This window comes from Mercenaria mercenaria, chromosome 14 (assembly GCF_021730395.1).
Source record: "Mercenaria mercenaria strain notata chromosome 14, MADL_Memer_1, whole genome shotgun sequence".
Taxonomy (NCBI): Eukaryota; Metazoa; Mollusca; class Bivalvia; order Venerida; family Veneridae; genus Mercenaria; species Mercenaria mercenaria.
Window position 1 is genome coordinate 67,113,779 of NC_069374.1, and position 16,901 is coordinate 67,130,679.

At 35.9% G+C, this 16,901-nt stretch overlaps 1 protein-coding gene across 1 annotated transcript in view; it reads left to right on the top strand.

Moving 5' to 3' along the window:
* The window catches only part of LOC123527774 (large subunit GTPase 1 homolog), a 53,609-nt gene that overhangs the window by 8,390 nt on the left and 28,318 nt on the right, over positions 1–16,901 (top strand). The window contains exons 5-8 of the mRNA XM_045307438.2: positions 2,949–3,035; positions 3,746–3,889; positions 12,256–12,961; positions 16,191–16,292. Of these exons, the coding sequence (XP_045163373.2) occupies positions 2,949–3,035; positions 3,746–3,889; positions 12,256–12,961; positions 16,191–16,292 (1,039 nt within the window). The remainder of the gene's footprint in view (positions 1–2,948; positions 3,036–3,745; positions 3,890–12,255; positions 12,962–16,190; positions 16,293–16,901) is intronic.

A 16,901-nucleotide genomic window follows, 5' to 3' on the forward strand; every position in this document is an offset into this window, starting at 1 on the left:
AGGGGGCCACCCAAGGATCATTCCTGTGAAGTTTGGTGTAATTCTGCCCAGTGGTTTTCAAGAAGAAGATTTTTTTAGGAAATGTTGATGGACGGAAGCCGCACGACGGACACCGGACATTGAGCGGTCACAATAGCTCACCATGAGCCTTTGGCTCAGGTGAGCTAAAAAACTTTAAAAATCTTTTTGTATGCCTGAAACTGCAAGGCCTAGGCTTTTGATTAAGTATGTTGCCTTTCCTAGTGTTTCTCTACCAAAGTTGTTCAAATTATGTCCCTAGGGTGAAAAGAGGCCCTTCCCTGGGGGTACCAAGTTTAACATAGACTTATATAGGAAAAAAATTAAAGATCTTCTTGTCTGAAAGTTCAAGGCCTAGGCATTTGATATTTGGTATGTAACATTGCCTTGTGGATCTCTTACAAGTTTGTTCAAATTATGCCCCTGGGGTGAAAAGAGGCATCGCCCTTGGGGTCACTTGTTATGATTATGAGTTATATAGGAAAAAAATACTTCAAAAATTATCAGGTTATATTTCCTAGACTGTTTAATTATAATTATCTGATGACCCAAGTGATTAGGGATCACTTGACTGTGACCTTGACCTACTGACCTACTTTCTTGTTTTTAGCTCCCCTGAGCACAAAGTGCTCGGGGTGAGCTATTGTGATCGCTCTCCGTCCGGCGTCCGTCCTTCCATACGTCGTCCGTCCGTCCACACTTTCCTTTAAACAACATCTTCTCCTAAACCACCAGACCAATTTTGATGAAACTTCACAGGGATGTTCCATGGATGGTCCTCTTTAAAAATTGTTCAAAGAATTGAATTCCATACTGAACTCTGGTTGCCATGGCAACCGAAAGGAAAAACTTTAAAAATCTTCTTCTCAAAAACCAGAAGGCCTAGAGCTTAGATATTTGGTGTGAAGCATTGCCTAGTGACCTTTACAAAGTTTGTTCAAATCATGACCCCGGGGTCAAAATTGACCCCACCCCAGGGGTCAAAATTGACCCTGCCCCAGGGGTCACTTGACTTTCATAGGAAAATCTTAAAAAATCTTCTTCTCAAAAAACAGAAGCCCTAGAGCTTAGATATTTGACATGTAGCATTGCCTAATGGACCTCTACTAAAGTTGTTCAAATCATGACCCCCGGGGTCAAAATTGACCCCGCCCCAGGGGTCACTTGATTTTACATAGGAAAATCTTCAAAAAAATTCTAAAAATAAACCAGAAGGCCTAGAGCTTAGATATTTGACATGTAGCATTGCCTAGTGGACCTCTACAAAATTTGTTCAAATCATGACCCCGCCCCAGGTGTCACTTGATTTTACATAGGAAAATCTTCAAAAAATTTCTAAAAATAAACCTGAAGGCCTAGAGCTTAGATATTTGACATTAGGGCTGTCATCGATAGAAACAATATCGATGTATCAACGATATTTTTTTGTCGATCGATTATCGATTCCCATTTTCAAAAATCGATATTTTACAGAGAGAAAAAACTATCCAGATAAATACTCAGACCCTCAAAAACTATTAAGTTCACAAAGTTGTAAATTTGGATAAATGCAAAAGAGAAGTGAAGGCAAAATAAAAATGAAAGATTTTATTAATTTTTATTTACTTCTTTTATTTCATAAATACAAATACAACACCATCAAACAGTAATATGAAAAATAGGCAATAAAACTAAAAATATCATTTACAGGAAGGTATATAGTATGCATACAAACAAATAGATTGTTAATCTAACTTAATAATCGATGTATCGTCGATATTTGTCTTCTGATATATCGGTATCGTCCATATGCCTAAGACCCAATCAATGACAGCCCTATTTGACATGTAGCATTGCCTAGTGGACCTCTACAAAATTTGTTCAAATCATGACCCCCCGGGGTCAAAATTGACCCTGCCCCAGGGGTCACTTGATTTTACATAGGAAAATCTTCAAAAAAATTCTAAAAATAAACCAGAATGCCTAGATCTTAGATATTTGACATGTAGCATTGCCTAGTAGACTTCTACAAAATTTGTTCAAATCATGACCCCCCAGGGTCAAATTGACCCCGACCCATGGGGTTTCTTGATTGTACATAGAAAAATCTTCAAAATTTTCTAAAAATAAACCAGAAGGCCTAGAGCTTAGATATTTGATATGTAGCATTGCCTAGTAGACCTCTACAAAATTTGTTCAAATCATGACCCCCGGGGTCAAAATTGGTAACTCAAGGATGCTTGGGTCTAGGATCACGAAACTGTTAGGGTGGTTGATCATGATCAGCAGATGACCCCTATTTATTGTGAGGTCAATAGGTCAGATGTCAAGGTCACATTGATTCAGAACAGTAGAACTTTTGTGTACAGTAACTAAATAATTTTTGTTCCTTGTGCAATTAATGAATGTATCAAGGGGGCATTTCGTGTTCTACAAGCTTTTGTTATTACAATGTTCATGGTGCTAGCACCAACATGCTGAGTTATGCCCCCTTTTCACTAGAATTTTAGGTTCAAGTTGTGATGTACTTCTGCTCTATCTCACTTATTTGATTCAAACTTCAAATGGTTGCTCCACATTATTAGCCACATTATATGACACAATGTCATGATGTATTACTTTTGTTGAAAATTTCCATGAATTTTGTACTTTTTATTCTTATTTAATGTTTTGACACAGATTTTATCTATTATCCAATATTTTCATTCACAATGGAGTAATTAAACACTCCAGTTACATCTCCAGCTTCCTCAGATGTGCACTGTTTGACTATCCAGCATCGAAATAGTCGAGCGTACTGTCTTCTGTGACAGCTCTTGTTATCCCATGAAATAGCTGTTTTGGGCATGTCTTGAAATTTTGTACCCACAAAATTAACTGATTTCACTGTAGGTTGATAAATTCAGATAAAATTTCAGTGAAATATGTATATGACTATTACTGTTTTGTAGTGTGCAAGAGGATGAAAGAATTGTCATGACACCATATGAGAAAAACCTTGACTTTTGGAGGCAACTCTGGCGAGTTATAGAGAGGAGGTTAGTGCTTATATTAAAAAATTAAACAACTTTTTATGCCCCCAGCATCTACTGATGCGGGAGGCATATAGTGATTGTCCTGTTCATTCGTCCGTCCGTCCGTATGACCGTCGTTCATATGACTGAAAAATTGTTGAGAAAGACGTTAAACCCGAACACATACACACACACACTGTCCGTATGAGGTTAACCAAATGGGACCGTTTCGTCTAGCATCAATACCCCTTACTAGAATGACTTGATACTAATGCAGATGTAACCTGTGACCATTCCTCATCTTCAGACATCAACTGACCTCAGTTTGACCTTGACCTTGACCTCGTTTTGAACTTAGGTTGCTTTGTATCGACAAGGATGCCACTAGGGGCATCAAGCATTTATTGAACACAGCTACTTGTTTGGTTTTTTTTTCTGTTTTTTTTTTTAAATTGTAAGAATTTCTATATGCAACAGAAAGTGTGGGCCTAAGATTGTTATAGTCTGTTAATGAATACGTTTTAATTGCATAGTCAAAACTTAGCTAAAGACCACCTGTAAAGTTAGATTACATTTCATTGGCAAGTTAAATTATTCTAGTTTCTTTTAGCCTGTAAATTAAGACCATTTTTGAGCAGAGACAATGTTTTGACTTTTCTGAGGCATGGTCTTTATAGGCTTGCTCGACTGTAAACAGAAGTTCCGTAACTTGAATGTAACTGAATATTTGACAGTGATATAGTGGTGCAGATTGTTGATGCAAGAAACCCGTTACTGTTCTACTGTCCGGACCTCGAGGCCTACGTGAAGGAAGTAGATAAGAGCAAGATATGTATGGTTCTAATAAACAAGGCAGACTTTCTTGGTAAACAGCAGAGGTAGGTATCACATCTTTGTATTCAGAGATAGTTGTCTATTTATTAGATTCATGCTCTTAATATCAGTTTTCTAGGCTTAACCCTAACCCTGGTAAATTTTATAATGAACCTGTCCATCTTTCAATTTGGACAGTACCATTAACCATATAAAGGGGTGCCTACCAAAAATATACTGACTTAATAGCAAACAGTGCAGATAATGAACAGGCTACACAGATGTGCAGGCTGATCATGATCTACATTGGTTGCAAAGGCAGAACCAATTGTGTCCAGCATGCTAAAGGTTAATGTCATGGGTTTACTCAACCATGAAATCATTAGAAAATTGATTGTTTCACAATATTAGGTTAATTGCCATATAATCATGTTTTGCATGTTCTGGGTGAAAACATGTCAGAAGAGAAAGTCTTTTTAGCTCACCTGTCACATAGTGACAAGGTGAGCTTTTGTGATCACCCTTCGTCCGTCGTCCGTCGTCCGTGCGTGCGTCCGTCCGTGCGTGCGTCCGTCCGTCCGTCAACAATTTCTTGTCTGCACGATAGTGGTTTCATTCATGATTTCATTTTAACCAAACTTGCACACAACTTGTATCACCATAAGATCTCGGTTCCTTTCTTGAACTGGTCAGATCCCATTATGGGTTCCAGAGTTATGGCCCCTGAAAGGGTCAAAATCAGCTATTTTGACCTTGTCTGCACAATAGCAGCTTTATTTATGATTTGATTTTTACCAAACTGGCACACAATTTGTATCACCATAAGATCTTGGTTCCTTTCTTGAACTGGCCAGATTCCATTATGGGTTCCAGAGTTATGGCCCCTGAAAGGGCCAGAATTAGCTATTTTGACCTTGTCTGCACAATAGCAGCTTCATTTATGATTTTATTTTAATCAAACTTGCACACAACTTGTATCACTATAAGACCTTGGTTCCTTTCTTGAACTGGCTAGATTCCGTTATAGGTTCCAGAGTTATGGCCCCTGAAAGGGCCAGAATTAGCTATTTTGACCTTGTCTGCACAATAGCAGCTTCATTTATGATTTGAATTTAATCAAACTGCACAAAACTTGTGTTGCCATAAGATCTCAGTTCCTTTGTTGAACCGGCCAGATCCCATAATGGGTTCCAGAGTTATGGCCCCTGAAAGGGCCAAAATTAGCTATTTTGACCTTTCTGCACAATAGCAACTTCATTTATGATTTGATTTTAACCAAACTTGCACACAACTTGTATCACCACAAGATCTTGGTTCCTTTCTTGAATTGGCCAGATTCCATCATGGGTTCCAGAGTTATGGCCCCTTAAAGGTCCAAAATTGGCTATTTTTGGCTTTTTGCAGCCATATAGAGACTTCATTTATGGTTTTTATTTGATACAAACTTCCAAAATATCTTCAACAACAATAAATCTTGGATTCCATGACAAATCAGATCCAATTGTAGGTTCCAGAGTTATTTTATATCTGATTACCTCCCCTGATTGTAGTCAAAATGGATTTATTATAGTAAGTACTTATAGGACTTATTTGAAATTTCATTATTGTCATTAGTTGGACTGAGCCAACAGGGTAGATAACTATGGACTGATTTTATGTCAAATTACCTCCCTTTATTTCAAATTAATATGGGTATATCTCCGTAACTAATGAAGATACTGATCTGAAATTTCATTTATGTCAACAGATTTATTTGCAGATCCTTCTTTTGTACATTTTCTTTTTAATTACTTCCCTTTTCCGTTACTATAAATAGCTTATTTTTAGTAACTTTTATATTATTGGCCGTAGGGAAAAACCGAGACCACTTTTCTGTGGTACAACATGGATGATACCTCCAATTTTTAGGTGTATTTTGACATATCTGTACCTTGTAAGAATTTTTTTTCTTTTTGGTTAAATTTCTTTCCTTTGTTGTTCCTATCCTTTGGACTTAGATATTTTTTCTGAGGACCTTCTTGTCCTCAAGTGCAATGATAACAGGTGAGCGATATAGGGCCATCATGGCCCTCTTGTTTAAATGCATAGTGGTTAAAACACTGATGAAAAATGGCATTAATCCCCCCAAAAAAACTGTCTTTAATGTAGTTCTGGATACCATATAACTATATACAATGTATGGTCTTTTATGTACTGAAGGTGACCATTTAAATGAAATGTAAAGCTCATGTCATCGTCAATGACCTTCGACTGTCTATAACAATGATATGTTTCTCATTGTATCACCAGATGTATTAAAATATGTATTTAACCTAGGATTCAATTTTTAGCTCACCTGTCACATAGTGACAAGGTGAGCATTTGTGATCACCCTTCGTCCGTCGTCTGTGCGTCTCATGCGTCCATCCGTCCATGCGTCAACAATTTCTTGTCTGCACGATAGTGGTTTCATTTATGATTTTATGTTAACCAAACTTGCACACAACTTGTATCACCATAAGATCTCGTTTCCTTTCTTGAACTGGCCAGATCCCAGTATGGGTTTCAGAGTTATGGCCCCTGAAAGGGCCAAAATTAGCTATTTTGACCTTGTCTGCACAATAGCAGCTTTATTTATGATTTGATTTTTACTAAACTGGCACACAACTTGTATCACCATAAGATCTTGGTTCCTTTCTTGAACTGGCCAGATTCCATTATGGGTTCCAGAGTTATGGCCCCTGAAAGGGCCAGAATTAGCTATTTTGACCTTGTCTGCACAATAGCAGCTTCATTTAAGATTTTATTTTAACCAAACTTGCACACAGCTAGTATCACCATAAGATCTTTGTTCCTTTCTTGAACTGGCGAGATTCCTTTATGGGTTCTAGAGTTATGGCCCCTGAAAGGGCCAAAATTAGCTATTTTGACCTTGTCTGCACAATAGCAGCTTCATTTATGATTTGAATTTAATCAAACTTGCACAAAACTTGTGTCACCATAAGATCTCAGTTCCTTTCTTGAACCGGCTAGATCCCATAATGGGTTCCAGAGTTATGGCCCCTGAAAGGGCCAAAATTAGCTATTTTGACCTTGTCTGCACAATAGCTGCTTCATTTATGACTTGATTTTAACCAAACTTGCACACAACTTGTATCACCACAAGGTCTTGGTTCCTTTCTTGAACTGGCCAAATTCCATCATGGGTTCCAGAGTTATGGCCCCTTAAAGGTCCAAAATTGGCTATTTGGCCTGGTGCACAGTAAAGTGCCCAATTGGGTTAGCATCTAAGTCAAAAAATAAAGTTTTTACTTTGCTTTGAAAAATACCTTTTTTCTACACTTCAACATGTTGTGCACAAGGATCAGTACCCAAATAGATAACTTTTTGTGAATTTTTTTCAAAAAAGTGGATTTAAGTTGCCATGTCGGGTTGGGGACGGACATTACACCTTCATTTAAATTAGATTCCTACTGTAAATGTTTTATACAAAACCAGTTCTTTTACGTGTATTTTCTAATAGTTTGAGGTCACAGATCAAGAAAATATAAGCCTTAACTCTTTGCTTTTCCATTTTTTAAAAAAAATAGCTAATTTCTTTTGAAATTACGATTATTTTCTGTTAATCGTAAAATTCACTTTAATATAAAATTTGGAAAAATGGAACATTTACAGCAGGAAAAACACCTTTAAAGCAATTAATTAATACAAACAACAAAGTAGAAACATAAATACTCTTATTTATATTACATTTAAGCAGAAAATATCATAAATAAATATGTGCCGGAAACGGGGGACGGACATTACATAAAATGACTGGTTCAGCTTTTATAACTACTTTGGAACATAAATTACTCTGAAATTCAAATTTCTTAACTAAGGGAACATTTGTGTCATTTCAATAGGTAATATGTCTATAAATATAGTAAATGGTTTTACTAAATGATAAAGGAAATTCATTTCAGACATTCATTGAAATAGCAGTTAAAAAGCGAGCGAGATTGAAGTATTTCATTTTTACTTATTTGCAAAAAGTATTCTACTAGTATTAAGCAATATTTGGCAAAATCAGCTTTACAATCAATTCTTCACTGCATATTATCATATATATGCAAGTACTGTTCTGTTTCAAAGAAAAAAAACATACGTACAGTACAAGCATTCCCATAAAACTAATCCATACCTAACAACCTTCCAGTAGAATAAAAGCATATTAAATGTAGATGACCATAACATTACTGTATCAGTTTAGCTTTCTATCAGTGCTGTGTTAATGGTACAAAATGAAATAATGATAACATAATAATGTTCTATGATTGAAAAAATATAACACTTTAACAATTTTATTTTTTTTATTTATTTTTTTTTTGTATACTTGTACCAGTCTTTTATTTTTCACGGTTTAATTTAATATAATGCTTTTTTTAAAGGGGGAAGTCCTTGGCAAAAAGGCAAAATATATCCTTACTAAGGGTTTTAATTTTATACAATACACAGGATTATAACACTTACATCAGAGAGTGTGTTTTAGGTAAAGATTCCATAATGATCAATTAAGATCCAGTTTAGGGGTTTTATGGTCCCTTGTATATTGGCACCCTGTTGAGAAAGTGTGATTTTGTGATCTTCTATGGCCACCTGTGTTTTAATGGCATGTTGTTGCCATCTCAATAGGTCACTAATTAATATGTTGTTTTAATTAAGGAATGATTATGATGCATCTTATGACCATTTATTGTGTAGATGAAATTATAAGAGAAAATATAAGAGATAAGAAATATACAGTAGGGCACTAGGGAGGGGGATCAAGTGTTAATGGTAGCATTTCAAAACGTTTTTGTAATTACTAAGGGACAAAAGAGGGGCATAGTTTTCTCGATATGATGTTAAAACCTATAAATTAACAACACTATAAATTTCAAGATGACAGAAGACTAAAACTCTACTTACTTTTTTCAACATGTAGTTTTTAGTACAAAAATGTAATGTCCGTCCCCCAACACATTTAAATGTGCTTATAGATAAATTTGGCAAAGTTTTACCTTATATATATACTCATTAGTCTTTTTTCATGTTTTTGCACGAGTTCTTTATATGAAAGTAAAATTCATGTATGAAACTGATTCATTTTGCTGAAGATTTCAACAAATTTTGACATTTTTTTTACACACACTGTGTTTTTTAAGAAAAAATATCACAAAATAATGTATTTTACTGATTTTAAATGCATTTTTTTAAAAATTTCAGTTCTATTGGTAAATCAGAAATAAAAGGAATTGAATTTGATAGAAAATAACAATATATATACAACTTCAAATCAATGATAAGTGGGGACGGACATTACGGGGACGGACATTACAGATAACTTTTACACTTTTGTCAATATCTAAAAAACTGCTTGATGGATTTCAACAACTTTTGGAAATGTTACTCATGTCATCATATGTAATAAAAATGTGCTGCAAATTTCTAGTTTTATAACACTTAATGAAGTTTATGGTAGGGGGACGGACATTACGGATTTTTTGTCACAAACTAACTTTTGATGAGATATTCGGCTATATTTATTTACAGACTTGATGTACAGAAATGATACTTTGACTATTTCAACTTGCATATTTTTCAAACTTTCAAGGCCATCTCACATGTTCTAGCACCAAAAGATACTACTTTTTTTCTTCACTTTTTTAAGTATAGCATTTTCAGATTTCTAGGGCGTTACATCCATACAACTTGGTTCAAACCATGATTCTCAGAACAAGAATTACAGAAGAACATGATGTTATATATCAAATGAAAGCAAAGATATTTTTCTTTCACAAAATTTAATAGTGAAGATGTAAAAAAGAACAGAATTTCTGTGAGACAGCTTACAAAAATGATGAAATTTTAGATGCTAACCCGTTACATGCAAAAATGGCTAATTTTTGCCTACTTAAACTTGTTGCACTACTTTATTTCTAAATTTTCATGATAAATGTTCACCTCCACATCTACATCTGTATCATACCTTACTTATAAACTTTATTTCATAGTTCTATCATGTATTGTTTGAAAGATGGGGCTATGTACATGATTTTTTGCTGAATTGGGCACTTTACTGTGCACCAGGCCATTTTGGCTTTTGCAGCCATATAGAGACTTCATATATGGTTTTATTTGATACAAACTTCCAAAATATCTTCAACAACAATAAATCTTACATTCCATGACAAATCAGATCCAATCGTTGGTTCCAGAGTTATTTTATATCTGATTACCTCCCCTGATAGTAATCAAAATGGATTTATATCAGTAAGTACTTATACGACTTATTTGAAATTTCATAATTGTCATTAGTTGGACTGAGACAATCAGGGTAGATAACTATGGACTGATTTTATGTCAGATTACCTCCCTTTATTTCAAATTAAAATGGGTATATTTCCATAACTAATGAAGATACTGATCTAAAATTTCATTTATGTCAACAGATTTATTTGGCAGAGCCTTCTTTTGTTCACTTACAATATTTTTTTTTTAATTACTTCCCTTTTACGTTACTATAAATAGCTTATTTTTAGGAACTTTTTTATTATTGGCCGTAGGGAAAAACCGAGACCACTTTTCTGTGGTACAACATGGATGGTACCTCCAATTTTTAGGTGCATTTTGACATACCTGTACCTTGTAAGAATTGTTTTTTCCTTTTGGTTAAATTTCTTCGCATTTTTGTTCCTGTCCTTTGGACTTAAATATTTTTACTGAGGACCTTCTTGTCCTCGAGTGCAGTGACAACAGGTGAGCGATATAGGACCATCATGGCCCTCTTGTTTGATATGTGATTGTCATGTACGGGTTTATACATGTAATTCTAATAAGAAAGCTGATAGAAACAAATGAGAATTATGTGTGTAGTTGTTTTTCTTACCTTTTTCCCTTCAGAATTGAAAAGCATTTGTAAGGGGTGCTGCAGGTAATCTGCCTCAGCGATAAACTTTTATCTAACCATCGCTAAGTATGTGTTCCTCTGTGGTGTATTGGTCAAGGAGGCTGGAAAATATTTATTGCTGCGGCTGCCCGCTCTTGACACCGGCATAATTTTTTCTTGATTTCACTTTCTTTTTAGCTCACCAGAGCACAAAGTGCTCAAGGTGAGCTATTGTGACACGGTCTTTGTCTGGCATCCATCGGCGTGCACCGTGCAGCATTTGTCAGTCATGAATTAACATTTGCCTTGTGAACACTCTAGAGTCCACATTTGTGACCCAATCTTTATGAAACTTGGTCAGAATGTTAGTATTGATGATCCCTAGGTCAGGTTCGAAAGTGGGTCATGTGGGGTCAAAAACTAGGTCAGTAGGTCAGATCAAAGGAAAAGCTTGTGAACACTTTAGAGACCACATTTTTGACCCTAGCCCGCCCTCCTAGCTCAGTAGGTAAGAGCGTTGGTCTATGAATTGTGGGGTCGTGAGTTCGATCCTGGGGTGGGGCGTATGTTCTCCATGACTATTTGATAAACGATATTGTGTCTGAAATCATTAGTCCTCCACCTCTGATTCATGTGGGGAAGTTGGTAGTTACTTGCGGAGAACAGGTTTGTACTGGTACAGAATCCAGGAAAACTGGTTAGGTAAGCTGCCCGCCGTTTCATGACTGAAATACTGTTGGAAAACACGTTAAATCCAAAACAAACAAACAAACAAACATTTTTTACCCATTCTTATGAAACTTGATCAGAATGTTAGTCTTGATGGTCTCTAGGTGAATTTCAAAACTGGGTCATGTGGGGTCAAAAACTAGGTCAGTAGGTCAGATCAAAGGAAAACCTTGTGAACACTCTAGAGATCACATTTTTTACCCAATCTTTATGAAACTTAATCAGAATGTTTGTCTTGATGATCTTTAGGTCAAATTCAACTCTTGGTCATGTTGGGTCAAAAACTAGGTCAGTAGGCCAGATCAACTCTGGTGAGCTATATATAGGGCCATCATGGCCCTCTTGTTTAAAGATAGTATAGAAACAAAATTTCATGTTTTTATGCTCGTAATACAATGAAACTTTTATTCTAAAGAAAAATTGTTTTAGTCATAATCTGAGTCCAGTCCCTTTTAGCCAAACACTTCTTGAAATGAGTCATCTGATTGGGTTCAGATAAAAATAGATTGGTTGAAATAAAAATAGCAATATTGGAAATCCGATTATACGGAAGGATCTGTTGTCAGATCTAACTTTTAGAAAGATGGAGAGCTTTAGTCAGATAGAGCACAGGACCCGAGTCATTTGTTCCAAGTTCAAGTGGTCAGTGATCAAATAGCTTTGCTCCATATCTTCAAAACTACCAAAATAGTATCAGTTATTAGCCTAAGTTAAACCATTGTGGACCATTTGTCCTTCCTGTATCCTGTATGTAGGGAATATATAGGTATAGCTCAGATTTGGTAAGGTTTAAATTTTCAATTTCTTTTTCAGAGAGATTTGGGCAGACTATTTCACCAAGAGGGGTATCAGGGTAGTGTTCTGGTCGGCTGTAGAGGAAACTGCAAGACAAGAACAGGTTGCCAAAAGTGAAAAAGAGGCTGAAAATGGAGGTGATCTTGACAGTGAGGAAGAAGTTGATAATGAGGATGAAGGGGAAAAAAGTGATAGTAATGATGTAGATAATGATGATGATTTTAAGGATGATGATAAATCTGTTGATGACAAGGTAAAAGTTGCGGAAAATTTGGCTGAAACTGCCAGAATAGAAAAGAGAATTGATGACATTGCTGCAAGAAGTGATGATTGTAAAGATATTCTTGCAGCTGATGTTAGAAATAAACTGGAAAGAAACACCGAGTATGATGTAGATGATATTAGAGATGAGAATGAGGAAAATTTTGATACAGCTGCAAATTTAGGAAGTGGACATAATGAAAAAGATTTCGAAAATGTTACTGTTGACACTGCTGATCAATCAGAATCTGTTACATGTACCTGTGATAAATTGGACAAAGCTGGTTCTGACAGTATAACAAATGAACCAGATGGACATGTTTGTAGTGTGTATAGAGAACTGATGAAGCCGATGGAAATAAAGAATACGTCACTGATTTATACTGGGCCAGAGTTACTGGAACTGTTTAAAAGTATTCACTTGACAAAAAAAGTTCATGAAGGACTTACAACAGTTGGTATGGTAAGTTTTTATCTCTGATTTTTTGCTGTAAATATTTAAAATTCAAAAGGATTATTACATTTTAAATTAGTTTTAAATTGCAACAATACTGTTATAAAAAATTAGAAGAAAGGAAATTTTGGTTTAAAAGAACAATATTTCACATTATTTTTTTTAGCTCACCTGTCACATAGTGACAAGGTGAGCTTTTGTGATCACCCTTCGTCCGTCGTGTGTCCGTCCGTCCGTCCGTGCGTGCGTGCGTCCGTCTGTCCGTCAACAATTTCTTGTCTGCACGATAGTGGTTTCATTTATGATTTTATTTTAACCAAACTTGCACACAACTTGTATCACCATAAGATCTCGGTTCCTTTCTTTAACTGGCCAGATCCCGTTATGGGTTCCAGAGTTATGGCCCCTGAAAGCGCCAAAATCAGCTATTTTGACCTTGTCTGCACAATAGCAGCTTTATTTATGATTTGATTTTTACCAAACTGGCACACAACTTGTATCACCATAAGATCTTGGTTCCTTTCTTGAACTGGCCAGATTCCATTATGGGTTCCAGAGTTATGGCCCCTGAAAGGGCCAGAATTAGCTATTTTGACCTTGTCTGCACAATAGCAGCTTCATTTATGATTTGATTTTAACCAAACTTGCACACAACTTGTATCACTAAAAGATCTTGGTTCCTTTCTTGAACTGGCTAGATTCCATTATGGGTTCCAGAGTTATGGCCCCTGAAAGGGCCAGAATTAGCTATTTTGACCTTGTCTGCACAATAGCAGCTTCATTTATGATTTGAATTTAATCAAACTTGCACAAAACTTGTGTTGCCATAAGATCTCAGTTCCTTTATTGAACCGGCCAGATCCCATAATGGGTTCCAGAGTTATGGCCCCTGAAAGGGCCAGAATAAGCTATTTTGACCTTGTCTGCACAATAGCAACTTCATTTATGATTTGATTTTAACCAAACTTGCACACAACTTGTATCACCACAAGATCTTGGTTCCTTTCTTGAACTGTCCAGATTCCATCATGGGTTCCAGAGTTATGGCCCCTGAAAGGTCAAAAATTGGCTATTTTGGCTTTTGCAGCCATACAGAGACTTCATTTATGTTTTTTTTTATACAAATTTCCAAAATATCTTCAACAACAATAAATCTTGGATTCCATGACAAATCAGATCCAATCGTAGGTTCCAGAGTTATTTTATATCTGATTACCTCCCCTGATTGTAGTCAAAATGGATTTATATCAGTAAGTACTTATAGGACTTATTTGAAATTTCATTATTGTCATTAGTTGGACTGAGCCAATCAGGGTAGATAACTATGGACTGATTTTATGTCAAATTACCTCCCTTTATTTCAAAATAAAATGGGTATATCTCTGTAACTAATGAAGATACTGATCTGAAATTTCATTTATGTCAACAGATTTATTTGGTAGATCCTTCTTTTGTCCACTTACAATATTTTTTTTAACTACTTCCCTTTTACGTTACTATAAATAGCTTATTTTTAGTAACTTTTTTATTATTGGCCATAGGGAAAACATGAGACCACTTTTCTGTGGTACAACATGGATGGTAGGATGGTACCTCCAATTTTTAGGTGTATTTTAACATATCTATACCTTGTAAGATTTTTTTTTCTTTTTGGTTAAATTTCTTCCCTTTGTTGTTCCTGTCCTTTGGACTTAGATATTTTTTCTGAGGACCTTCTTGTCCTCAAGTGCAATGATAACAGGTGAGCGATATAGGGCCATCATGGCCGTCTTGTTTGAGTTTAAAATTCATGTTTCATTTTTTGACTTAAAAGTTGGGTGGGGGACCAACCTTTTGTTAAAACCTGAGTTATTAGATTGGGGTAGATGTCGGTCGGGTGGGCGGGCGGCGGCGGCGGCGGCGTCAAACTGGTGTTTCCGGTCAATAACTTTTGTTTCGGTAAAGATATTTGAATAAAACTTGGTATGTATGTAGCTTATATCAAGACAAAGGCTGGGATTGATTTTGGGGTTTCTTGGGTCAAGGTCAAGGTCACTGTTACTTAAAATAGAAAAAGGGTTTCCGGTCAATAACTTTTGTTTCGGTAAAGATATTTGAATAAAACTTGGTATGTATGTAGCTTATATCAAGACAAAGGCTGGGATTTATTTTTGGGTTTCTGGGGTCAAGGTCAAGGTCACTGTTACTTAAAATAGAAAAAGGGTTTCCGGTCAATAACTTAACTTAGGAATGAGCTATCATGATGAAACTTAGTGTATAGAAAACTTATATAAAGTTGTAGCTTGGGATTGATTTTGGGGTTTCTGGGATCAAGGTCAAGGTCATTGTTACTAAAAATAGGGTTAGGGTTAGGGTTAGCATATCTTCTACATGCATGGAGGGATTTTGATGAAAGTTAGCACAATTGTTCACCATCATGAGACGGAGTGTCATGCAAAAGAACCAGGTCCCTAGGTCTAAGGTCAAGGTCACACTTAGAGGTCAAAGGATACAAGAATGAAAACTTTGTCCGGAGCATATCTTCTTCATGCATAGAGGGATTTTGATGTAACTTGGCACAATTATACACCATCATGAGACGAAGTGTCTTGCACAGTTCCCTTCTTTAGAATTACTTCCCTTTGTTGTTACTATAAATAGCTTATATTGTAACTTTTTCATTACTAGACGTAGGGAAAAATCGAGACCACTTTTCTGTAGTACAACATGCATGTTACATCCAATTTTGAGGTGTATTTTGACCAATCTCTACTTGGTAAGGATTGCTGTGTGGACTTACAATTTTTTTTTTTGTATTTTTTTTTTTTGTATTTTTTTTTTTTTTAAGATTAACTTCCCTTAGTTGTTACTATAAATAACTTATATTGTAACTTTTTTATAATTGACCGTAGGGAAAAACCAAGACCACTTTTCTGTGGTACAACATAGTTGTTACTTTCTAATTTTAGGTGTATTTTAAGGTATCTCTACCTGGTAAGGAGTTTTTTTGTGGACTTAGAAAAACAAAAGAATTACAATGATTACTAAACAACCACAAAATTAAAATTACATCTGCAAATACAGGTGCTAGAGTAAAGAAATTTCCTGTGACGGGCGTATATTGTGACATTCTGGCACTCTTGTTTATTCTTATGAAAAGTGTTGAAAACCTGGTTTCGTGGCATTGCCGCGTTTCTTGTTCTAGTTTTATGTTCTGTCTTAAAACATTTAGAAATATATATTGCGAATGTTATTATAGGTGGGCTACCCTAACGTAGGGAAAAGTTCAACCATCAATGCCATACTGAAGATGAAGAAAGTTCCTGTATCAGCAACGCCGGGACGTACCAAACATTTCCAGGTAATAATAAGCATGGTAGACCATAAAAATACCGTACTTATTTTTAATTTTCGAAGAAGGAGGGGTATATTGTTTTGCAGATGTCAGTCTGTTTGTCTGTTGGTCAGTTGGCTTGTAGATCAATCCGTTTCCAGATGATGACTCAAGAATGCTTGGGCCTAGGACTATGATAGTTGATAGGGAGGTTGGTCATTACCAACAAATGACCCCTATTGATTTTGAGATATTTCGGTCAAAGGTCAAGGTCACAGTGACCCAGAACAATTAAACAGTTACCTGATAACTCAAGAACGTTTTGGCCTAGGACCATGAAAGTTGATAGCGAGGTTGGTCATGACCAGCAAATGACCCTATTGGTTTTGAGGTCAAAGGTCAAGGTCACAGTGAGCAGCAACAGTTTAAAGGTTTCCAGATGATGACTGAAGAACACTTGGACCTAGGATCATGAAAGTTGAAAGGAAAGTTGATCATGACCAGCAGATGACCCCGCTTGATTTTGAAGTCAGTAGGCCAAAGGTCAAGGACACAGTTACCTTGAACAGTAAAACTTTCCAGACGTTAACTTGAGAACGCTTGGGCCTAGGATCACAGAACTTAATAGGGAGATCG